General features: G+C 41.2%; 1 protein-coding gene across 2 annotated transcripts in view; it reads left to right on the plus strand.

The window, feature by feature from the left end:
• The window catches only part of fibcd1b (fibrinogen C domain containing 1b), an 80,338-nt gene that overhangs the window by 30,279 nt on the left and 22,559 nt on the right, over nt 1–27,500 (plus strand). For both annotated transcript variants that reach the window (XM_081720028.1, XM_081720027.1), the window contains 3 exons: nt 7,541–7,700; nt 8,819–8,955; nt 24,185–24,281. In XM_081720028.1, the coding sequence (XP_081576154.1) occupies nt 7,541–7,700; nt 8,819–8,955; nt 24,185–24,281 (394 nt within the window). The remainder of the gene's footprint in view (nt 1–7,540; nt 7,701–8,818; nt 8,956–24,184; nt 24,282–27,500) is intronic.

Here is a 27,500-nt window from a genome sequence, read left to right on the forward strand (position 1 = left end):
TCTTTAACTTAGGAGGTATAATATTAAAGTTAAACTTGCAAAAAGTTGTCCGAACAGCACTCACCGAGATGTGGCTTAACCTCATGCACTTCGGAAGTCGGAAGAAACACTCTCTCATGGCCAGGAGTCTGCCTGTTTGGCTGATATATTTCCTTCTCGCCACTGCCATTCTTGGTAGAGAGTTGGCTATCTGGTACTCAGGAACTCACTAAGAACATGATTATCTGTAGGTGTGGCTCAAATGTTAAGATTACCCTTCAAGACAAAGGAGCACAGAAGTCCATCTCAAGTTAAAACCATTAAAATGGTAGAACTGTAATTTTTATTTTTTTCATTCTCAGCCAAAGTAGTATTAAATTATGATTTAATTCTCAGCCAAAGTAATATTAAATTATAATGTTATCAAAGGCCTTTCAATGAACAAATGGATATGTTAAACATAATTGCAGACAGTATATATATATATATATATATATATATATATATATATATATATATATATATATATATATATATATATATATATTTAAATTAATATTTAAATAAATAATGAAATATTTATTATTTATTGTATAATACATTTATAAAATTATAAATATAAATAAAATATAAATAGGGATAAAAGTCAATTGTACACTTTCACTTAGCCCAACTCAGCACTGGATCCAGCAATGACCTGCCATTTTCCCGACTGATGAAGTATCTTCAATGATGACATTTATACTTTTCCCAAGCATAGCCCCATTGATAAGCATATGCAAATACATTAAGAAAAGATCCTTTCTAAGTTGGCTAATATGCGAGTAGGTAATAAGTTATCAATGTGTGAATTAGGTACGTCAGGTTATATACTATAGTAGGTCATTTTAATTAGACAGTATAAGAAGAAATGGTAGCAAGTCAAGAGAGGTTTTTTACCATCTGTCAGCAAAGTAATTAAAGTGATACCTTTGCAATTACATTTCTATGTAAGAGCCCTTAACACAAAAGAAGACTATTGTAACGAATGCCCGAGTGCTGAAGGGCATGGAGCAGGACGCACAGGCTCTCTCGAAGGAGTGAAACATTTAATGACACAAAAACATATAGACGATGGTGGCACTCACAAATAACATTAATGACGAACACAGACACACTTAACACTAACGGCTTTAACGTTTAACACCGGCCAGACAAACATGATTACGGGTATTACATTCAGACGCTAACAAAACAAACAATGAGGAGGGGTGAGGCACGCACTGACGGGGCTTTAAATAGACAGACACACGCTAACACTTAACCCCGCACAGGCGCGTGCCTTCACGAGGCTGTGGCTACAAACATGAGCGAACCCCCCTGCACGCGGCAGGCCCTACCACGTGACTCGGGGGCGGGGGGGGGGGGGGGGGGGGGGTCCTGTGACAACTATAAAAGTAAATTCAGCACTGGGGTTTTGATTTCCACACTGATGGCTATGTTTTGTGGTTAAACAATCCTGCATTAAAAAAAATAAAAATAAATAAGCATAAGATAAGTTTGTAAGCATCAGACCAGTGTACAATTGCCTGGACAACACTATAAAACATGCTGTTATGGTCTCAACTTTCCTGTTGGTCCTCCATATATGTAATGCTTGTTTTGACATAGCTCACAATAGGCTTTGAGGACTGCAAAAGGTGATATGAGGATTTTTGTGTACAATATGTGCTACCTTCTGCCCGTCTCCTTTTCGCTAAAGTTGAGAACTCTAATCAGCGGATTTCCAGGTGCTGTCTGTTACCTTATGTTAAGTGAATTACCAAGGACTTAAATCCTAAATGTAATCTGAATTAGAGGTTCAGGATTAACACCCTCTTCCTCTTTTACAAGTTACTGACAAGCTCTGACACATTAAACCCATCACAGGCACACATGTACACAAATACACACAGAGGGGGAGAGAGAGAGAGAGAGAGAGAGAGAGAGAGAGAGAGAGAGAGAGAGAGAGAGAGACTCAGGGAAGAGTGGAAGAGAGTTATTTATCACCATAAAACACCTGTGCATTCAAGAAGCATCTACAAAACCCCCCCACCCCCACTGCCCCCACAAATGGAAGGTAATCTCTCATTTTCTGATAACTTTTTGACAGGGGTGGTGACCTGACCGTGTGTGTGCCTGTGGGGGCGAAGGTTTGGGTTGTTTGTTTGTAGCCTCACTCTCTGGTACAGTTTGAAAATGGCCTTTGATTTTAAAAGGGTTTGTGAAAGAAAGCCTCTTTGCAAAGAGGAGCGCCAGAAAGAGCAATAGAGAAAGAGAGAGGACACTACAGAGTGCAAAAAATACAGATCCAATATGTGAACATTTCTCTCTACATATATATTCAGTATTAATGAAAGTCTCATGATTACACACTGATCCTTCCTTGACTGGTTTTACATGGCAACAGTCTGAATTAAACATTGTACTTTTTAAATCTTCCTTTGTTCTTTGCACTGTGTTCAGTTCAGTTATTTTCCCTTAGTTTGGCTTGTAGGTGCTTTTCTTTTTCACTTTGTAATATTAACTTTATTTTTACATTTCCTTGAGCAGTCTCTCAGAGAGATTTTCTTTGAAGAGATCTCTTTGAGCAGAACTGTAGAACATGAGTACAGCTTCCCTCCTTTGTCATGAATCCATCCACCATTGCCTCTCAATACACAAAGTATATGTTCAGCTATGATAGCAGCATGTATACTATTTCTGCATTTACCTTTGTACTCTCCTCCAGTGTAAACCGCTTTGCACAGTGCAGAAAGATGGGGAATAAATTCTCACTTTGACCGCAAGCATTGGGCTACAGTTTGTAACCCCATTTTGGCTCCCGTGACACCAGTGGCTCGTTTATGGCCTTGTATTAAGGAAAGTAATTCTGCGCTGTCAATCAGTGCGCTGTTCTGGCCATCCCAGAGAAATACGTGAAACCTATACAAACCCTGAGGGCAGCTCTCTTCACCAGTGGGTGACACCAGCTCTTGTTACCATGTTATTAGATTGTGTGTGTGTGTGTATGTGTAAAAAAGGCACTGGCATTCCACATGCTTTATATGCCCACATTCTTTATGACTTCTTGAGCTGCCAAAGGAGAGGGGACATGATTCAATGTGCCACATTACAAGGTATATGACAGTTAGTAATGGTCCGGCCCATCGCCATTGTCCTCTGAGAGCGGCTTCAGTTCACACGTATCTGATGAAACAGTACAGGGGCCCATCAGAATCACTGAGGATGAGACACCGAGCACCTAGCAAAGTCCTCCTTCCTATACACGCCCTTTACATATTCACACATGTACACGCCCTTTACATATTCACACATATACACGCCCTTTACATATTCACACATGTACACGCCCTTTACATATTCACACATGTACACGCCCTTTACATATTCACACATGTACATGCCCTTTACATACTCACACATGTACACGCCCTTTACATATTCACACATGTACACGCCCTTTACATATTCACACATGTACACGCCCTTAAATACTCACACATGTACACGCCCTTTACATATTCACACATGTACACGCCCTTAAATACTCACACATGTACACGCCCTTAAATACTCACACATGTACACGCCCTTTACATATTCACACATGTACACGCCCTTAAATACTCACACATGTACACGCCCTTTATATACTCGCACATGTACACGCCCTTAAATATTCACACATGTACACGCCCTTTACATATTTACACATGTACACGCCCTTAAATACTCACACATTTACATGCCCTTTATATACTCACATATGTACACGCCCTTTACATACTCACACATGTACAGTCCTTTTACATATCCACACATGTACACACCCTTTACATACTCAGACATGTACATGCCCTTTACATAGTCACACATGTACATGACCTTTACATACTCACACATGTACACGCCCTTTACATACTCACACATGTACACGCCCTTTACATACTCACACATGTACACACCCTTTACATACTCACACATGTACACACCCTTTACATACTCACACATGTACACGCCCTTTACATACTCACACATGTACACACCCTTTACATACTCACACATGTACATGCCCTTCACATACTCACACATGTACACACCCTTTACATACTCACACATGTACACACCCTTTACATACTCGCACATGTACACACCCTTTACATGGGTCACATATGTACATGACCTTTACATACTCACACATGTACACGCCCTTTACATACTCACACATGTACACGCCCTTTACATACTCACACATGTACATGCCCTTCACATACTCACACATGTACACACCCTTTACATACTCACACATGTACACACCCTTTACATACTCACACTTGTACATGCCCTTTACATACTCACACATGTACACACCCTTCACATACTCACACATGTACATGCCCTTCACATACTCACACATGTACACACCCTTTACATACTCACACATATACACATTCTTTGCATAGTCACACATATACACACCCTTTCATATGCAATCCATCTATAAAGACAAAAGCACATGCACATGCACTCTCTCTTACACTTTCTACACCAACCCTACAATGTGCAAGAACAATCATAACATATGTACATTTTTCTGCAAGTGCAGCAAATATAAGAAAGTATAAGCAGGATAGGTATGAATGGTGCATTATAATGAAGCACAGCTATACACATACAGATGCAGACAGATACGTATGTACATAGATGTGCACAAGCACACATGCAGGCACACACATTTTCAGTGCTATTTCCCTGTGTTCTGAAGGAAAGCTGCGTTGTGATCCCTAAATAACTGTCCATCAACTGATCTACTTGAGAAGCCAGATAGTGTGTGTGTGTGTGTGTGTGTGTGTGTGTGTGTGTGTGTGTGTGTGTGTGTGTGTGTGTGTGTGTGTGAAGAACACGTTCATCCTAGTTCTTCACTGCAGAGGTGTAAATGTCCTTTTAAAATCACTAAGTTTAACTCCAATTTGAGACCAGGAGAGGCAGCTCATTTATTATATCGACTAAGATACACACATAGCTCACACTCATTCAAACACACACAGTTTCCCTTTAAAATAGGCCAGATTTACTTAGGTCAAGTGTGTGTGTTTGTGTGTGTCTGTAACCTATTCTCCTTCCAATCTCATCATATGTTTAACCCCTTGGTGTCAGGGTGTTCAAATTCAATTCTGTCTATAATGTTCTCGCATACAATCATGTTAATCTCGTTCCAGCATACAGGTAAAAAACTCCAAACCGTCAAGCCATCAAGTTGTGACAACAGTGAGAAGTTGAGACACGTTTAAAAGCTACAAAGCTTTTTTGAGTCCACAAATTGGGTTGTTCTCAAAGAGGTGACAGCCACAATAGATGAATATGCATACACAGTGACATCATACATCATCTTCTGTGAGGGCAGCTACATTCCAACTAAAACATGGGTGAAATACAGCAATGACACACCATGTTTATCAGATGAGCTCAGACAGGGAAAAGGAGACAACATTCAGAATTGGGGATACCATTTTCTCAAAGAAGGTAAACACATACTGAAGAGAGAGAATAAAGCAGCAAAAATAAAATACCTAGACAGGTATACCTAGCCACGTTGCTGCTAAAGAGCCAACTTTGGCTTGGAAAGGCCTCCAGATTACAAACTACAAGAAAAATCCCCCTTCTACAGCAGGTTCCAAAGTGGGAATAACCCCACCCTGTTCTCCACACCCACACTGCCTCTTCATGTACTGCTCACCTCACCATCAATGAGCAGGATGATTACAGGCTCTTCAGTAGACAAAAGATCCAGATGCACATTTAATCTCACCATCAATGATAAAACACTGCTGAAGTTAACACCAGTTTTCACAGATATCTTCGACCTCTTGACTTCTGCAGTTATGGAAGCCTTTGAACACCTGGTCCTAGGCCACCTGAACTATATTACAGACCCTCCGCTGGATCCCTGGAAGTTTGTATACAGAGAAAACAGAGCTGTCGAGGATGCAGTCAACCTTGCCCTGCATTCAGTGCTACAGCATCTGGACAGTCCAGAGATGTCTGCTTGAGTTCTGTTTGTGGATTTCAGCTTGGCTTTAAAAACCATTGTGTCAGAGCTCCTTATTCAAACCATCCCAGCTGTCCATTCCAGATCCCATCTGCCAGTGGGTCATGGATTTCTTGACAAACAGGAGGTAGCAGGTGTGACTTGGAAAACACACATCAGACACCTGAACTCTCAGTGCTGGAGTGCCATAAGGCTGTGTCTATTCACCTGTTCTTGTCTATACGTTAATGACTGCATCTCTATGGAGCAGTCTGTGAAAATCTTGAAGTTCACAGACACCACTGTGGTTAGCTTCATAACTTATGGCGATGAGGCTGCTTACAGGAAGAATGTCAACCAGTATCCTCGTGCAGTCATAACCACTTGCCAAAGACTAGAGAAGATTGGAGATGATTGTGGAGAAGATGATTGTGGAGAAGAGATGGTGGTGGACATCAGATGAACCAAAGTCTTTGTGGTCTCCACCGTGAAGTTTCTCAGATTCCTGGGCACCACTATACCCAGGGACTTAAAGTGAAAGGGGAACTCAGTCTACATCGCAAAAAGAGCACAGCAAAGAATGTTGGTGCTGAGTCAGCTAAAGAAATTGAACCTGCCACAGGTCCTGATTCAGCTCTAAACAGCATCCTCACATCAATAACTAACTGGATTGGATGGGTCACCTCATGAGCCAAGCTCCAACACATAATCAGGACAGCCAAGAAGATCATGGGATATAACATTCCAGATCATTAGGAAACCTACATTAGCAGGGTCGAGGAATCCACTGGCAAGATCATAGCTGACCCATCTCACCATGGACCCTCCCTGCCACTTCCATCTGTTAGAAGAAGGGCCTTTAAAACCAGCACGACTAGACCTACAAATTGATTTTTTTTTCCCCAGATCTGTAGCACTCATTAACTGTGGTGAACTTTTATCACTCTAACTGAGCATCCCAAGCCTTCGCACTGTAGCCCAAGCTACACCTCTGCAGAATAATGTATCTCTGTCCAGTTTGATATTGTTTATATAAAACTAATATCCTGTAAATAAGAGTTTATTCCCATATTTTGCTCAGAATCACTCTTCTTATATCTACTGTGCTAAATTATTCCTTTTTTATCCTTTATTTTATTCTTCCTAAGTTAAATGTCATATTTCCAGTAGCAATCACCAAGACAATAGCATTTTATGTGTTACATACTTGGTGGAAAAAAGTCATTCTTATTGTGGTTCTGATCATATCGACCTTAACCGCAGTGTAGCTGTTCAGGGTGCTGATATTGGATCCTTGCAGAGAAATGGATCATTGCAATGTTGTTGCTGTCCACAGCGCTAATAAGTGCTGTCTGCAGTGCTAAAAGTGGTCACTGTAATAGCATTCTTCAGGGGGCTTGTGCTGGTTTGTAGATATTTTTCTTAGTAAAGCTGTTTGTGCGTGTGTGTGTGTGTGTGTGTGTGTGTGTGTGTGTGTGTGCGTGTGTGTGTATGTGCGCGCATCTTTTCCAGCTACTCTCTGAAAGTCAAGTTAACATGGTGAAGGTGGTGAACTCAGTAAGCGATGCTTTGAGCTCCATGCAGAAAGAAGGTGGTGGGCTGAAGACCAGGGTGAAGGCTGACCTGCAGAGAGCTCCAGTTCGAGGAGCACGGCTTAAAGGCTGTGCCAACGGTCAGTTTTTCATCTGTTTGTCACTTCTTTCCTTCTGTGTGTTCTGAAGAATATATTATACTTGTGTTTTCATATGGATTCTCCAGACATAAAAGCTCCTTTTTCCTTAGGTTGAGAAATATACATACATCTGACAAAAATATAACACAGACATGACTCAAAATGGAATTTACAAACATGTACACATGGATTTATTGATATATTAATTCCCCTCCCTCCCAACACAATATGAAATTAATTTAATTCCAGCGAGAGCTGTACACAGCTAATGCCCAAGAATGAATAAGCTTGTGTCATCCATCTGTCCATTCTGCAGTTATCCACCCAACATCCTACGGAGTTTCTAATCAGTGTCCCCAATTTAATCTTCTGTCATGTCTGGTTAATCCCCTTTGTGCCATGTGGTTTGGAATCTCCCCACCCCACACCAATCGCCGACATTTGAAGTCACACTCTCAACATAAGCAGCTCCACGTTACTGTCTCTTCAGCCAAATAAATGCATTCCGATCAACTCACCATTAGCACTCAGAAAAGTAGTGAATGTCAAAACAATTTCATGCAAAACTGCGTTTAAAGTGAGTGAGTAATTATTCCGTTATGGGTTTTTTTTCTCTTCCATCTTTGCCCCATTTGAACCACCATTAGCAGACCAGCTCGGAGGCTGAAAGAGGCACTGAAGCTGAAACAGTTTTGAGTCGTTAAAAGTCGTTAAAGTACATATGTGAAATGCAAACCAAGCTTGACGAGAGCACACGGGTGCCGGCTCGGGGCTGCCAGGAAGCGGCTGTATGGTTGTGTTGTTGTTATTATACTAGAGGTGCAGGTTTAAGCCAGAAATGTCTGTGCAAATGAACACAACTTTGCCTTTGCCTCTCAGTAACTATGTCCTGAGATGCATCACCTTATAAGTTGTGAAATGCAGTACATACAGCTTTCTCAAATGCTGGGAGGAAATAAATTTCATATAGAAATGATTCTCATGCTCCTGTCCCCTTCTCTCTCTCTTCATCTCTCTTTCTATATCTATTTCTATTTCACTATTTCTTTCTCTCTCTCTCTCTCTCTCTCTCTGTCCCTCCCCCTCTCTCGATCTCTCATACATTCTCTTGTTTTCAGGCTCCCGCCCTCGTGACTGTAGTGATATACATGCGAGCGGTCAGCGAGAAGATGGCATCTACTCTGTGTTTCCCACTCATTACCCTGCAGGCTTCCAGGTCTACTGCGATATGAGTACGGATGGCGGAGGCTGGACGGTGAGTCACACACACACACACACACACACACACACACACACACACACACACACACGTTCACGCACACACGCACACCTCTACAAAAGCACACACCGTTCATCTCTGACACACTCATAAATTGCCTGGTATATGCGTTCCTGCCTAAATGGATATACATACTCTGCCCTCCTCTTACAGCACACGCGTATACACACACACACACACACACACACACACATTCGCACACACTAAAAAAAGATTAAATCTGACACACTCATAACCTGCTTGGCGTATATTTGCCCGCTTAAATGCATATACATATTCTCTATCTTTACCACACACACACACACACACACATACACACACACACACACACACACACACAATTTCTTTACAGCAACACACAGTCATTCCCTCTGACATGCTCATAAACTGGTATATGTGTGTCTACAACAGCCTGTTGAAGGTTTGCCTGCCTGAATACATACACATATACGTACACAATCTCTACACTGCACCACACAGTCGTTCGCTGTGACATGCTCATAAACTGCCTAGTATATGTGTGTCCACACCTCCGCTGTGCAAGCACTCTCAGTTGTGCACGTGCACACTCCAATGCTGCCACGGACATCATCTCACCGCCCAAAACCCATGTGTAGCCCCGGCCTGTGTCACAGGCCCTATAAATCAGGCAAACGATTACAGCGGCGGTAGAATGAGCGGGCGCGCCGGCAGATCACTGCAGCTCCAGGGGCGCGGGGTCTCGTCACTGGTGAGTAACGCTTATCGGGGCATCGCTCTCACAAACCCATCTTTTCTGACACAAATATGGTGAAAACTATTGACAGACAAATTATAGTCCAATTCCATAAACCACAGTAGAGACAGAGAAACAGAAGGAGAATGAGGAAGAAAGATTAGGAGAAGGATGTGGAGGTTAAATATAAAAGGAGAGAGAGCGAGAGAGAGAAAGAGAGAGATTTCACGCAGTACATTTCTCCCATTCAGATGTGGCAGCCTTCAAGGAAGAACGCACCGTGCTTTAGTTGAATATAATGGTTATCATCAGTATTTGAATTTGGTTCCAGTCACATCAGGATAAGCTATGCCTTGTGAGTCAGTGAACTAGTAGATCCTACCATAGATTATGTTGTTGTGAGACTTGAATCAAAGCCATGTAGGGGCTATTTATTTGCATGTAAGAGGATGTGTTTGAGAGAGCTTGAAAACTAGCATTATTAAAAAATCTACAAGGGCAAAAAAGATAGCGATGGAGATGTGTGGGGAAAGATGGCTCTAGGCAATAGATGATGCATAAAATCAGCAACGCTATTAGCTGCTCATAACAGTCCCACTTTTGGCTTCCCTTGGGGCACACCACACACACCGGCACTCACACACACTAACACAGACACAAAAACACAGGGGCTTGTGATTAGCATGGAAAACAGGCACCAGACCAGTAGGGATAAAATTGTGCAGAGCAAGTGGTAGTGTTGGTGGTGTGTGTGTGTGTGTGTGTGTGTGTGTGTGTGTGTGTGTTTGTATTCATGAATGCACAAAATGATGGGTGACTGAAAGTGAAATGGAGCCACAGAGACATAGCAGCACTTCAGGAAGGTAAAACAGAAAACAAACCCTTACCAGAGATGGCAACATCTTAGTAGAGAGATAAGAAACAGGAATTACTGTGGTTGTGTAATCATACTCGGATGTTTGGGAACGATGGCGCTCATGAAATAAATATTATCATATTATCATTCATCCCTTACCTTACATTAGGCGTGATGGACAAGCTTCTTTATCTACTATCAACACACTAATCTCCCTTAGCTTAGGCTGTGGAGAACATTAGTTTATGTGTGTGTGTGTGTGTGTGTGTGTGTGTGTGTGTGTGTGTGTGTGTGTGTATATATATATTGTTGTTGTTGTTGTTGTTGTTGTTGTTTTTGTTTTTGTTGTTGTTGTTGGTTTGTTTTTCACCTTCTTAACACTTGACCATCAGATGAAAAGTTCATATAGCAGTAGGCACGTAGGTGAGGCTAGGTGTCCTCGAGTGTCCCTGGGTGGTCTCCTGCCTGCTGCGCCGTTTCCTGCCACTCTGGTGCCATGGAAGTGAAACGTGTCGTGGGAGATCTGCGCGTCGGGTGTCTCCCACAGGTGGCATTGCCTCTGCTTCTTCTCAGCTCTCAGGAGAAAATGGGTGGTGCCTGGACTGATCCATTTTGGGAGAAAGAATTCCCCACAGTCTTTTCGCACCTCCCAACCAGCACTGGCTGTGTGGGTATTTATGATGGCCACCACGGGTAGAGTCCTGCTGTTTTCCAGATCCACTACCCCAGGCTGCCACCTTCAAGATTTGAGAACTGCACAGCTGCAAGACCTCCTGAGGAATGAAATGGGAAAGCAAACAGGATTGCAATATTTTGCAGTTTTTTCTGAATTGCTAAAACATTTCCTGAAATCTCCTTTCCTTTTCTCAAAACAATAAACACAAACCCCCAAAATTCAAGCTACACTCTCAAAACCATTGACTTGACTTGCAAAATCGAACAACTGATTCAAAGCCATTTTATCTTTACTCAAAACCAAACACTATCGTCAGATAACACACAAAGCCAGTCAATGTATAAACATGCAGCAATCATTACGCACTGCATAAATAAATGCAAAACAGTGCACTCTGGGCAGAACAGAAGAAACAACATCTTTAAAAACATCACTTACACATTCTACATAAAGAAGAAAATCTGCAGCAAAAAAAGCTCTATATTGACACTGCCAATTGTGGGAAGACTCACACTGTTGATTCCTTGAATATTCACATTGTCTTCAACAACCCACTGTTGTATTTCACGCAGTCGAACTGCATTATTTTGAAGGACCATATCAACAATGAGAGTCTCCTATTGTTGGGAGAATATACGCATCCTTCCACCCTCATGTGGCAGTCTTTCCGTTCTTCAAAAATAACATTTTGTTAGAAGTGTACACACTGTAATATTGTATTGACATGCTTCCCCTAATACTGTGCAATACAGACACAGTAGTACGGTAAGGAGGATTTTTTTCCCTGTTTACTTTCTAGAGTTTTGGTGGAGTGATTTACTGAGACATCATACTAAATACCAGTGTTTTTTCAACAATTTTACTTGTTTTCTTCCTGAATTTTTTGATTATGGAAGCCATTGAGAACCTGCTTAAATTAAGCTGAGCACCTAGTCCTGCTTCCTTCATACTCACTCCATGGACCATAACATAATTGTTCTGTTCTATTAAACAATATATGATTTTTGCTCTGATTTCATCTGAGATTATGGCTCGTACTGTTCATCTTCGAAATATCGGCACAATGTCTTCTGGCTCTTGGGTGAAAAATCATCAGAGTGTCTTATGGAGTCTTATGGAGATGATTAGACTGTAAAACCTTCTATAGCTCGATGAGAGAATATGTAGAGTACAAATCGGAGCTAGCATGTTAAACATATTTACAAATCTCCTGTCACAGGCTAAGAATATCACACAGATACTTTATTGAGCACAATGACATCTACATGAGTGTAACACAACATTAACTTATATTGACTCTTACTTGAATTCATTTTTGCAATGCAGTCAGATCTGCTGTTACAACTTCCAAACTGTACGCTGGGGATTTTGCAACCATTCATGCCGTAAACTTATCTCAAAACATACACGCGTTTGTAATTGCTGAGCAGAGTGTGTAGAATAATCAACAATGTAAATGTAGGATCGATCGCAAGACTCGGCACATGACCCAATCACAAGTCAGTGCACGCTTTTGACAGAGCTTCTTTTCTTCTAATTGCTAATACTTTGAACAAGACCAAAATTCAAGTTTTATGATTATCATAATTGCATTTATCTACATGCACATCTCTAAAAAGTCAGATCTTCTCAGATTTCCATAGACTTCAGACAAATTCAAAGAATGCTTTGAATTAGAGAAACATTAAAGGAATGATCATTCAAAGAACTGTAAATGTATTATAAGCTTAAGAGAACACCTGTGTCAGAGACACCTCTATCATAACAGTATCGTAGAAAATGGGATATTGGAATATTAATGCATTCCCTTTGGATAAGCTTTCATTATTATATTGCATTTATAATTTATCATTAAGGCATGTGTGTGTGTTGTGTGCATGGATCTGACCTGATGTGTGTAGTAATGGCTGGCGTAGACAATTTATAGCTTTTTTGCAGGTAGAATCATCCTATTAATTCCCTTCCTGCAAAAAATAGTCCAAAGCGATTTTTTTCAGCTTCCCAATTGAGGACTCCTGTGGGAACATGTGACAACTGTGACTGCAATCACTTAAGGAAAACTTCACTTATTTTACCAAACTATGTCGACCCCAGTGAATTTGTACTCTCACGCTTCGGATTAACACGTCAACTAACACATTGCATCAACAAGTCTCTCAACAGAAAAGATTCAAAAACCAACATGTAACTTTGACTTGACAAAGTCCAGTATGGGACAAAGGAGGTCCCCATAGGGCTCACCACATTCCAGTATGGTCGAAAAGAGGTCTACCATGGGGATCACCACAGTTCGGTATGGGAGAAAGGAGGTCTACCATGGGGATCACCACAGTTCGGTATGGGAGAAAGGAGGTGCCCAGGGGCTCACCACAGTTCGGTATGGGAGAAAGGAGGTGCCCAGGCGCTCACCACAGTTCGGTATGGGAGAAAGGAGGTGCCCAGGGGCTCACCACAGTCCAGTAAAGGGGTGAAGGAAGCTTTAGTGCTGATAGTTAGCAAGCAGTCACCACTCAGCGCTAGCTGATTTCCATGGAGGAGAGCATTATCCAGTTGGTGGCACCAGCACTGGAACATCTGAACAGTGCTGTGGATTGAGCACTGGAACATCTGAACAGCGCTGTGGATTGAGCACTGGAACATCTGAACAGCGTTGTGGATTGCCATCTCCAGCTGCGTCTTTTTTCCTGTTCTGTTGTAGCTTTTCGGCAGGGAGCAGAAGCACCATGAAGACAGCTGTCTGTCACAGAACATGGGGCGCCATATTATCTCACCATTACACACACACACACATACACACACACATGCTCACACATAGGCGTGTGCACATACACCCTTTTGGAAGGCTTTCACAGATCAAAGATGACAGGGAACAAAGATATATCTGTAAGGTAAGGTAAGCAGGTTCATCCTTTTTTGTTATGCAAGTATTTCGGTTCCAGCTTGCTGTATTTCATTTCATCACCTCACAGAGTTGTTGTAAGTTACAGCCAAAAGTAATATACCATTTGTGCCAAAGGGGTGCAGTTCCATCTTATCTCTTTCTCTCTGACTCACTCACTCAGTCTTACTCATTCTCTCTCTCTTTCTCTGTCTCTCGCACCCGCACACACAGACAGACAAACACACACACACACACACACACACACACAAAGAGGAGCATCAGTAGTGATAGTCAGTATTGTGTTCATGGTCCTGGCCCACTCTAATGTAGTTGAGTAATATTATTTTATTTGTTTAAAATAGGGGGCTGAAAGCAAACCCTGCATAAATCATGTACGGTAGCACACGATCATGCATCATCAAATGGTGCTTTGATCAAAAGCACACAGCCTTTTCCTGAAATATTATAAAAGCAACTGAAACTAGGACCTGAAATGTAAAAGTTAGACACTGGTGTGTGCACATGCTCCCCTTTGCCCCGTCTATTTCAAATGCTCTTCAATCACTCCCTCATCTCTCTCATCCATATTTCAGGACCTGGTCATATATTGTCAAAGCAATGTTTATTTTGGACTGTGCTTGTTCTGCTTCTGTGGTGCCGGACTAATGAACTCTGTAGCTCTGCTGATGCACAGTGTGGTATTAGTACTTAATGTGCGTTACATTCTTTGTGATAATCACATAAAAATCAGACACGTATTTGTAAGAATACAAATTTTGGTCCAGAATTAGGCCATAGCCATTCTTGTTTTTGTTTTTTAAATCATGACTCTCCAAAATCCAAATTTGTTAGTCCCAAGTTCTGATAGATTTATTAATTAACCACCAAGCAAATTATATCGCCTGGGCAACAAATACCTCTAGGCTGAAAATCTGTGTGTTTATCAGCAGGCGTCGTGGTGTGGTCAGGAGTATATAGAAGAACACGGTGTATATAGAAGTACATAGTGCTGCGCACTTTCTCTAAAATCATTACCATCTATTAGTTTATTTGCTGTTGTTTATTTCCTTGTTATTATACAATCACTGGCAGCCTTACTGGGTAAGCCTATTTTGTAGGTGAGCATTATAAACATAAACATCAGGGTCTGTAGGGTCTGTAGAACATCTCCTGGCATGATTTATCAGCTCCCCTCTAGCCGGGTCTTCAGTCCGTTTCTGACCACAGGTCCGCTGTTGCTATTTCGGTGGTGGACCACTGTCAGCAGTGCAGTAGACTCTGACATGGTAGTGGCACGACTGTGTCTGCTAACAGTGTCTACAAGGGCCTTCTCCATGTGCCAGGGACAGCTTGGCTGAAAGTGAGCAGCCCGAAAAAGTCCTGTGGTCACAAACTGATCACTGATGAAGGTGTAGAGGATGGCCAACACGAAGTGTGCATGGCCAAGGATGAGTTCTGGACTGCAGCTCTACACATGCAGAGCTGGTGGCTGGTTTGGCGTGCATTTTCCATTATCAGCCCCTACTAACGAATGTGACAGGGTGGCAGGTTAGAACAGGTGACACCTGTTCTAACTGGTTAAATTAGAACTTACCTGCCATGAGTGTAGAACGTGGGAAAAGGAAGAAAGGGAACACAAGTCTCCAACTGAAGAGTTTAACAATAAACGTTGGCAAAAGAATTTAGTAATAAACGTGCACGCGAAATAAATAATGAAAGTGAAGCTAACATTCATGACCAAAAACTGGTCATGCAAACGCAAAGGCCTTTATAAAGGTAGAACATAAAGACACACAGGGGTAGCAATGAATGAGACTCAACGCGCACCACCGGCATAGGGTGTGGCAAGAAACCAAAACATATTTTTTGCAAAAAATATGCAAAAGGCCACATGGATGCCTCCACCCCCAGATGGAGGCTGCTGGTGGGGAGGCACCATCACACTACCTTACATTGTAATTTCTTCTAATTATATCTGGTGCATTTCTGATGATTCATAGCACATTACACATTGTTCTAAGCCTAATAATTGTGGGACTATCGTGGGACATTCGTAAACCACCATGGCATCCCTCTATAGTCTGAATTAAATACAAAATGTGTGTGTGTGTGTGTGTGTGTGTGTGTGTGTGTGTGTGTGTGTGTGTGTGTGTGTGTGTGTGTGTGTATGAGAGAGAGAGAGAGAGAGAGAGAGAGAGAGAGAAAAAGAGAGAGAGAGAGAGAGAGAGAGAGAGAGGGAGAGAGGGAGAGACTGTGCCTAATTAAGTACTATTCAGACTCTTAAGGAAAGGTTCTTGTCTTTCTGATACATCTACCCTGTGTGTATATGTCTGTGTGTTTTAAAAAGAGAAAGAAAGACACATAAATACAATGTGCCTATGTACCTTGTTTGCCACCAGCTATGGAAATAAGGTTTAATGCATGTAAGAATTTCAGAAACGTATTTATAGTTATACAAACTCAACCAGTTATTGTGAGGAGAGTGTTCTGTTGTACAGCCCAGTGTATGTTAAGAGAAATATGTCCAACCAAATATAATGTAAACTATTTGTCAGTAAAATAGTCTGCTTTACTGCTCAGACAAACAGTATCTATGCCTTAACTTAGTAGATGTCTAGAGCAGAGGAGGTGTTAATAGTATATTATTCTATTACTCGTTCTTAATAGATTAATTAGTTAATTAGTGGCATTTACACGGTTCAGTGCTGTGTGGAAATCTGAGCTGCATGTGGATTTAGGTAACACAGATGGGTTTATTAAAGATACACTAGCCAATTTTGATTAATTTTACAATTACATAACAGCAATGAAGCATGGTGAACATTGTCTGAATGTTACTTGATATATAGATTTATATAAGAAAGAGACAGAGAGAGAGAGAGATTTCACCAAACCTAATGTCACTCTCTTAACCTCACCAGTTGTTCTCCAGCTCCATTGTCAGCTCCAATCAGTTCTCAACCAAGAATTACAGAGTCTGCCCACCACTGACCATTCAAAAGTGCCCACATGCTAAAAACATCTCACAGCCAGAGTAACTCACTGAGAGAAGGGAACATTGATTTGTGGTCCTGAATAACAACTGACCATTTTTTGGTTAAGCAGGACCAAAGTGGCCATTGTGATGTGGTCATTCTGTGGACACCCTTGTGGTGAAATGGCACATGAGAACAAGGCTTCACTGACCCCAGCTTGGCCTATACACCAAATTCACATAGGCAGTCACAGCATTTAGCCAAGCCAAATAATAAGCCTTATTAAAGAAAGAATCGATGTGTAACAGATTGATGGATGGTGAAGAAGTAATAAGTATTAAGGAGAAAAGGTTTCCATTGACCATAGCACAAAAAGAGCATACTTTGCAGAGCTTATTTTATTAAAACAAAGATAGACCCTCTGGCTATATGTAAGCTCCTTAAGATACACTGAAAGGCATTTCATTACACTAAGCTCTCAATTAAAATGAAATAATGAAAATAAAGCTTTTATCTTTGAAGTAATGGCCACACCGTGAATGTTTGAGATGTGACATACTGTACTTTTACAACAAGCTTTATAATAGCAATGGCTGTTCCAAATGCAACTCAGACAAACATGTCTACGCGCATGCATAGGGTTAACCTATCAGAGTCAATCACAACACTCTGTGACCCAATCGTATGCCACTTACGCGTGTCCCGCTCATGCACCACTCCTGCTAGCCTCAGTACCCTTTCAAAAGCTCTCCCGATCAACAAACACTGCCGCAATGACATTTCTGCCCCCTTCCCCTCACCCCACCCACCAAAATCTTTAGGTATTAGCGTTAATTAGCAGGAAATCGGCCTTCATTACAATGGATGTGTCAGCTGACATTTCCAGAACCCTGCGATTGTCATTTACAGTGAAATGGCAGTTCAATAGACTAATTTAGAGAAAGAACACAGAGAGAGCTTTCACAGATCACTGCTCAGCAAGTCACATCAATTTCCACGTCAACTCCTGGGTACTGGGAGAGTGAAATGTATAAGCTGGCACAAAATTTATAAGACAAATTTCTATTTTTGAGAGCTAATTAATGCCTAAAAGACTATCACTCATTCATTAATGTTAATTGGTGCTAAGTGAAGTTAACATACTGATTAAATATATTTCATCCACAAATCCATTATGGCCGTTATGTTGTTGTTGTTGTTTTTTTCCAAGATCTTGAGTATGGGATGTGCATGGGCATTTCTGTTAGCATCTGCAGTGGCAAATTGATCCATGTGACATGACACCTATTTTTGTCACTGCTTTCTCTCTCTCAGACTCTGTAGCACTTTTGCAGAAATTGTGATTAAATTTTGCTGAAGTTATTTTTTCCAGAACTTTTACATTTCCTTCTCTATTTTAATGATATTATACTGCCACGGGGCTATTAAGTAAAGCCTTGCATCGCGCTGTATATTCAATACGTTACTGTATATTATAATGACAAAGTAGAAGTAAATTGAAGAGTTGAAATGGCCCAGTCACAGTGTAAAGAGAGAATATAACATAATAAGTAGGTTTTGAGAAGATTCTGACCAAGAAAAAAAGGTTTTAAATTTGAACATTAAAAGTTGAGAAATAACTAAGCATACAAAAGGGCTTTGGGAGATATCTTTTTGGGGAGCAACTATTCAGTCTCTCTCTCTGGCTTGCGCTCTCCCTCTTTTTTGACACTGTTGTTAGACAGTGATGGGTAAAGCCCCATTGACCTCCACTGTCTTTTTGGTACTGCAAAAAGATTGGCTGCTATTATATATGTATGTGTGTGTGTGTGTGTGTGTGTGTGAGAGAGAGAGAGAGAGAGAGAGAGAGAGAGAAAGAGAGAGAGAGAGAGACCGAACCGACTTCCACCTTGACAGCTATTTCTGTTCTAGTTTTGTGCCAGTGAGGCTGAGCTCCCATAAGCCTATAGGGCATCTAAGAGGGTTACAGTGGCATAAGGCGGCACCTGCTCTCTTGCCTAGACCCCTCCTTCTCTCTGACACCCCTGGGGTTTGGTCAGTTTTTCAGTCATTTTACTTTGGGTAACTGCCTTCATCTCAGTGTCACTGAAGCGCATGGGAATCACAACGATCATATGTTTACGTGTGAAATGAAAGATACAGTACACAATCTTTTATAGTAATTAATGATTTGAGATCATTAACCTCAAGAGGTTTGGTTTCAGTCATACATTTACACTAGAGATTTTTGGACAGTAGGGCTGGGCTCTCATCTGTGGGCTTTGGAGGTTTAAAAAATACCCCCATATGGTTTCTTGAATTCTTAGAGTAGCAACAGGATAAAATCAATAAAAAATAGAATTACTTTGTCAAGCTGACATGTAGTATGTACACACTTTACATTAGGCAGAGATTAAACATGACTTAAATACATTCATGTTCAGCAGACAGATTAAGCAAAGGTAGTCATGCAATGCTGTCTCCATTCTCTTAGTCAAGTAATCCTCGAGTTTATTTCTAATATGAAAACTAGATATATGTCATCAAATTAAGTATTAAAATAAACTGAAAGCTTCAATAGTTTTGCTTATGACTTTCTTCTTGATCACTAAACTCCAGACCTACACGTTGATTAGTCTCTGATTCCTTGTTTGTCTCCCTCTCCTATGATACAGTAAGACATTTTGGGCTTTAACATTAAACTCAGATTTACAATAATTCAAAGTTTAAGGAGATATCAGTTCATGTTTTTGGGGGGTGGGAGGCTGGTGTTATTCTCAATAGACTGGCTTTTAGCAGAGCTGCTGTCTGTGCAAAAGAAATAGCTTAGTCCATCTGCAGGTTATGAAATATAAAACTGCCTTACGATCAATGCTAGGTGATTTTACTATCATTAACTTATAAACTAGGCGATCGTAAAATATACTATCATAAAATCAAAAACGTGCCAGCCATTAATGCATACACTAAATGCAATATTTGCATTATAATGCTCTAAATGCAATATAATGCTGAATACTACAGAAACTGTTTTTTATTTGCCTTATAAATAGCATGTTCTTCAGATATCCTCCATTCATATAATGCAGGTGAATAAGATTTCACTTCATACAACTAAAACTTGTAAACATTCGCATTTCTTTCTTCCCACTTTGTGTTGGAATTTCACTGTTTTTCATTTTACATCATTTCAGACACAGGGCCTTCAGCATTGGGTTGGATTGTTTGTTTTTGTTTGTTTTTGTCTGGTTGAGTGCAGTAATAGAATACTGATATGCCCTGAGGTATTTTTACGTGATTAGACCCAAACTTTGTGTCAACCTTTGTGTTTGAGGACAGTTCTAAAGAAGTCAGGAACCCTTACTATTTACTCTGTATGTGATGTATTTTGAATGAAGCCTGTTTATTTTGTGCTTTCAACCAGCATTCTATAATCCCAGCAGTTGCCAACTGAAGCACTGTGCCAAGTAGCACTGCAGACCCTCCTGTGGGTTTTACAGATTATCTTACAACTCACAAGGGTCAATTTCATTGGCTAAACAAGGTGTTACTCTCTTCACCATAGTTAAATAGCAGAGGAATGTTCTTTCCTCTTTACGAATATTACATATATAGTCTTTCATAGAAGCATTAGAAGCCTTATGTGCCTGATGAAGAATTAAGGAGAAATCACAAATAATGAAGGAGAAATTAGTACTGATAGTGGTCTAACCCTCTGAAGTCTAAGGGCATTTTCTTTGTTTTTGCATATTTTCTTTAATTCACTTTAAAGGTTCTTACTTATAGCATGATGCCCATATTTCATATTAATATAATATTGTTCAGAACAATCTCAGCTCTCTTCCTAATGAGGTACCATTTGACCTAGCACACTGCAAGATGGAATAATATGGCCATAAACCTAAAAATATGAGGTCCAATTTAAGAAATGTGTCATATTTCATGTGAAAACATATCTTTACTCATGTAAACTAATAATGTATATTTTTGTGGTGAGGGGACACTAGAGAACATTTAGGAGGTGTTAGGGTGTGGTCTACTCGTGTCCCTGTGAAGGCCCTGCTAGCCAAAGAAAATTGGCTTTTCCGCTTGTTTCTTCTTCTCAGGGTTTCTCCCTCATGCCATCTTAGTTTTTTTTCCTTGCCATATATCTGTGAAGGTTTTTAGTCAACCATGTGATTGAGTTGAATACTAACAGTAAATCAAGGGGATTGGACTTGTGAAAGCCCCTGGCCTTTATGTGTCTTTGGCAGATTTGTACCTACATTTGGTGAAACTCATTCAGGTGCCTCTTATTAAGGCTGACGTCTAGAGATTGTTCTAGGGGTTATTAGTATACTGATGTGAACAGTGTAGGGGTTTATAGTACACTGGACATACAGACATAGCTACTCCATAGCTGCTCCATTGCTCAATGTAGTTGGCCTTCTTCAAGCCTCTGCTGGAATCAGGGTCTTCTCTATGTGAACCTTTAGATGGGTTGTTAGGTCCCAACAGTTTATAAGTCTGCACATATTTCATTTGAATAGATGGATCACATATTACTGCTCTATGCCTGTGTTTACACAGTTTGTTGAGAGTCCTCCACAGCTTTTCAGATCCTCAAGCCAAGAGATGCATTTATTTGTTAAACTGAACCCGTGTGGTATAGTGCATTCAGTATTGCCTATTTTCCTTTATTTCCATGTGACTACAGTGACAGGAAACATTTCCGTCATCATACAGTAATGAAGCTTTCAGATTTAAATGGTAAAATAGCACAGCATTTGACTTATCAGTAAATCTTCATTCCCTACATGCCAGGGGTAGCATAATGGAGATGAGAGATTGAAGAATAGATGAAACTGGGTTTTCTTCACACTCTCATTATTTGAAAAGGAGAAGAAGGGGGGAAATAGGTTATAAATAAACCTGATTATACTCTAGGAAGACGCACGTCGGAGGACTTACTGATGGCTTTGGACATTCAGTTTATTTGCGCAGAGGCAAGACGGGTCTGAATGTAGAAGACACCAGAAAAATAAGACGCAAGGCACTGGATTTGAAGAAAAGATAAAATCAGCTCAGGGAGCAACAAGCCCCTTCATTATCTGTGGGTCTGTGCTGACAGCTAGTTTCCAGACTGGCCCCTGGAACTAGATGCAAAGGACAAAAAGTTGCCTTATTAGTTCCACTACATTACAAAGTATGCACACACAGCCCACCGCACACGCATGCATACGCACAAAGACAGCCCTCACACGCATCTCATATAGACAATTATATCTCTCTGCCTTATCTGTTCTTTGTCTCTGGGCCGTATATTTGTAGAAGTGTGAAGGCCCAGGCAGTATTGCAACATGAATGTATGATTTTGGCCTCAGAACAAATGTTTGGGTTTCATACCCAGTGAACCTCATATTGGAGTTCTATGTAAATGAGGTAGCATAAGGTGAGGTGTTGGGATTTTTGTGAAACAGGTCAATCTGATAAGACCCCCAAGGAATGCAATTATGTACTTGATATTTATGATGGTTGTTGGCGGATATGATTACCAACCATTATGGCACAGGCATTCTTTATCATACAGTTCAGCAGCCTATTTAATTGTAGGCTACACACAATGAGTCATAACTAGCCCCACCCAAACCTGTCTTATATAAAGAGGGTGGAAAGCTGATGGAAACTGCGTATTTCCCAAAGCTCAAACTCTACAGTGCTATCCCAGCTGCACAACATAAGGTAAAACACAGGATATTATTTGATGACACACATTTGCGCTTAGTGTAGCTGTTTCACATGTGTGAACCAAGTCAAGAAGTCACTCTCTTATTTATAATCCACTTCAGGGAGCCCTCCCGTGTATAGGGCATATAAAGGTGTGTGCGCATATATTCACGAAAAATCCCAAGAAATCCCAAGTCCCTTTTGGACACGCCCTACCTCTCTACCCACCCATCTATACATCCATACAGATCAGTTATAGATGTAGGAAGCTGTCATATAAGAGTGCTCTCTCATCACACGCACACACACACACACACAGATTACGAATCATGAGGGCATGCAGACAGGGGATTATCAGAAACCTTATGCAAAAGAAAACGGAAGTGAGCCCTGAGCCTTTTAAGTTTCCTCTTCTGCAGGCTGAATAAGTCTACATGTCACATCAGAGTCGAAGCCAACTCCGATCTGCACGGTGCATGAATGTCAAAATTCAAACCTTCTCCATGTTTGCACATAAGAGATGTGTACAGAGCCAAGTTTTACTGTGAGACTTGTTTGTATGTTTATTGTTTGTTTTTGTTTTTTCTTCAACTTTCCAATTAAATTCAGGGCATTGTAATCCTGAAAGGACCAAATCACTGGTCTGTGAGCATCTCATAAAGTTATGCATCTCATAAAGTTATGTATGCTTATTATCTCCAAATGGCACAGGGATTCCAGTGACAAGTCAGGATAGAACTGTTTACTCGATTTCTACAATAGCAGTGGCACAGTTGCCAATAGTTTGGCAAGAGAGCGACCAATGTAGTGTAGTGCTGCTTTTGAAGATCCAAGTGCTCCGCCCACCACCAGGTGGAGCGGGGCGCCAGCTCGTGCCAAAGCTGAAGGTCAGCCATGAGCTGCCATGTCTGGCAAACACCTGGTGCCTTTTTAATCCATCCTTGTTTTATGCAGTAGTTTCCCGGAACATCTGCGGATGACTAGAAACGGGATCTTTAGCGATGATTCGTGCATATTCCAAGTGCCCTTTGGATCCATCTGTTCCTGGTCCATGTGCCCATAATAATTTGGAGAACATGGTTGATCAGATCATTAGGCTTGGGGCTGCTGAGCAGTTAAGAAGATTAAGCAGTTCTTGTGAATGGCAGTGCTGGCACTCTGCATGAAGGTGTGCTCATGCGTTGTTCTGCTCAAGAGGCGTGCGTTAATCCTGGAGAGAAGAGGAGCTGAGCAAGTGATCCCTGAAGCTTGTCAAAACAAACCGAAATAAAGCAATGGGCACATCACTGAGAAGCTTTGTTAAAAACATTCAGTGGAGTTCGTCCCATGATCTGGGAAGATATGAGTGTACACCGCTGCCCTTATTGGCCCTGGTATTTTCTGGTTGACTGCTTATCGAGATCATATTTCATTTCAGGTGATTCAGCGTCGTGAAGACGGGTCTGTGAACTTCTTCCGGGACTGGGACTCTTACAGAGAAGGCTTTGGCAAGATCACTGGCGAACACTGGCTTGGTAAGTAAGTGGATGTGTGTGTGTGTGTGTGTGTGTGTGTGTGTGTGTGTGTGTGTGTGTGTGTGTGTGTGTGTGTGTGTATACCGTGCACTCTGTATTTCCCAACTATTCATTATTGCTTTTATTTTTCATCAAATTCATAATTCTTGCTACTTTTATCATGTTATTCTTTGTTTAGTTAAAGTTATGGTTGCTGGTGAATGATGTGTGGATAAGATGTTAAAGGCATGGGTTGCCAGTGCCAGGGAAAAACAGTTGGGGGGGGGGGTGATGAGTGGGGGTGTGTGGGCAGAATTGTTTAGAGTGCTCTTTTTTCTATTTTCTCCCTCCTCTCTGGGCAATAAACTGGATTTATTTTATTTATTTACTTATTTATTTATTTGTGAGCTGGACTGGCTTTTGATAGTCAGAGTGCTATACTGGAGCTCTTAACCTTACAGAGTGGTTTAAACGGGGTGATTGCATTCCATCTGCGTGTGGTTGTGTGTGTGTGTGTGTGTGTGTGTGTGTGTGTGTGTGTGTGTGTGTGTGTGTGTGTGTGTGTGTGTGTGTGTGTGTGTGTGTGTGTGCGCGCGCATATCAAAGCATGAGTAGAGATAACATTCCTTTTGGAGTGCATTAGGAAAAATGGCTGGATGTGAGTTTGCTTTGGGTGAGGGTACAACAAGTAAGAAGAGGAAAAGATTAAGATTCTCGAAACACTGAGCTTTCATAAGTACCGAAAAGTACATTTATAAACAAACACCCATGCATTCACAATTTTCCTTACAGTAACCCACTGTGTCCATTCTGTTTTTCTAAATTTGGCATTTTTTATTAGTCAGTGCCTAAGACCATCGCACTGCATTGTCGTTTATGCTTTGTACAATTCATCAGTCAAGGCTGGTGCTGAAATCTCAATTATGTGTGTCTGCCAACAACTCCTGGTTTGCAGCTTGTCATCTTCTATTTGTCTCATGTGGATGGCATCCCGCCTGGGAGGGTCCAGTGTGGAGTGTTGGTGGGGCTAGGGTGGGCAGATCCAGTGTGGGTCTGCCTTGTGCATCTTAAAGTTCTCCTCAGTCACCTCCCATATGCTGCTGTTTCGGCCACCACACCCACTCAAGGTGATCTGGATGTAATTGGCATTTATAAATCTTCTTTCACCATGAATTTCAACAGGACTATCAAGCCGCTGACAACATTGCTTCCACAGGGTGGCGCTGTAAGAATTTCAGAGAATTAAAGCAAGGCATTGCCAAGGTTACTATAAAGACATGAATTGCCTTCGGCAACTGTAAAGGATTCATGTTTTGGGACTTGAATTGAACGCATGATGTGCTGCCATCTTCATGTGTGTGTGTGTGTGTGTGTGTGTGTGTGTGTGTGTGTGTGTGTGTGTGTGTGCGTGTGTTTGGAGGGGAGTGTTGTTTTTGAACAGCCGTCCCCTGGTAAATGACACCGCAGAAAGGTTTATATGGAAGTAATTGTGTGTGCATGTGTGTGTGTGTCTGTGCGCGTGTGTGTGTGCGTGTGTGTGTGTTCATGTACACACATACACACTAACTCACACACATACACACTAACTCATACACACAAATGCACTCACCCTTTTACACATACACACATACACACACACAGACACACTGAAGACTGGGAACACAAGCATACATTTCTATCAGAATGCATCTTCTCACAATTTATAGAAACATGACACATAGGGCAAAGTCATCCATTCTTCCAGGGCTTGTCGTAAACCGGAGATGGATTGTCATCAAAAGCTTTGTTAGATTCTTCCCAAAGGCAGTTTCAAAAGCAAATGTTCATTATAGCTTCATAAGGTATGCAAACATCAAGTGGTTAAATTGCGAAAGCATGAGGTGTCCAGAATCCATTGTACAAAAAAACATTGCACACACAAAACATTCTCTTCACATGGAGCATATTTACTGTTGAGATAATACATCTCTCTAGCTGTCATATACCATAACTCTGTGTGTGTATGTGTGTGTGTGTGTGTGTGTGTGTGTGTGTGTGTGTGTGTGTGTGTGTGTGTGTGGTAAAAGACAACCATTCCCCCCATGTACCATCATAATGTTCTCTCCCTACAGGAAAAGTGAAATACGACAGAAACACCACACACTCAGCATGAACTATGTTCTCTCACTGCCTCTCTGTCTCCCTCTCTTTCTCTCTGTTTCCCTGTCTCTGCCTTACTCTCTCTCAGACAGTCTCACACACACAAACACACACACACACACCATGACCACCCTGGAGATTTGGGTAAGGTTCATCTCACAATTCTCTAGACAAACCCCCATCTCCTTTTGCTTCTTTACCCTTGACATACTGCTGCTAAGGGGAAGATCTCATAATAATTATGGAATTAGGGTATTAGTGGATGTTGCCCTTGATGCCACCAGAGATGAGATGCCACAAGAGATTTCTTTAGCATAGTTAAAGTCAGTTAGACAAGAAAGAGCTGCTACTAGATTAGCACGGGCTGTAGTAGTCACAGTAATATTGTCATATCAAAATGGCTGGTCTGCCAGCACTTCTGGGCTGAACATGGCTGGCTGTGTCCTCTGCCTTGGCTGAGACATGGCTGAGACATGACTGAGACATGGCTGAGACATGGCTGATAATCCTCTCACATGTCACCAGCTATTGGCTCCCTTACAGCCAAATGGCTAGTCCCAGGACAGGAACACATACCTTGTATTCTGGAGGTTGCTATCGTATTTGATGTAAACATGTCTTATTGCACTGATATCATTTCTTGTTTGTTTTTCTAACTTTCTTTTCTTTATAATAGAAAATGTTTTTCTGTTTTCAAACAAATCTATGAGACATTTATATCTCTGAACTCCAGTAAGACACTATTACCATATTGTGTGCTCACAGTATGTCTGAATGACCAAAAGGAATCTGGGTTTTGCCTAAACATTTCTGAAGGTGGTTGTGAAGTTAATGCATAGATTTTACCATACTTAGACCTTATACATACAAAATACAAACTCCGAAAAGTAGATGTGCATCAAAACTGCACTAAATACTGAGTTAAATTCAGTGTAATTTCTTTATGCTTACACATCAATGGTTCGGGGAACGATTTCTCGTGATGGCTCACACAGTTGTGTTGAATAACTAACACCGACGAATAATAGTTGCCTTTTTGCAGCGTGGATTGTGGCGGGCTGAGGGGGAGGTGAGAGGTCATAATGTAGGACCAATTAAAGT

This window comes from Electrophorus electricus, chromosome 8 (assembly GCF_041902795.1).
Source record: "Electrophorus electricus isolate QZ-2024a chromosome 8, ASM4190279v1, whole genome shotgun sequence".
In the NCBI taxonomy this organism is placed as follows: domain Eukaryota; kingdom Metazoa; phylum Chordata; class Actinopteri; order Gymnotiformes; family Gymnotidae; genus Electrophorus; species Electrophorus electricus.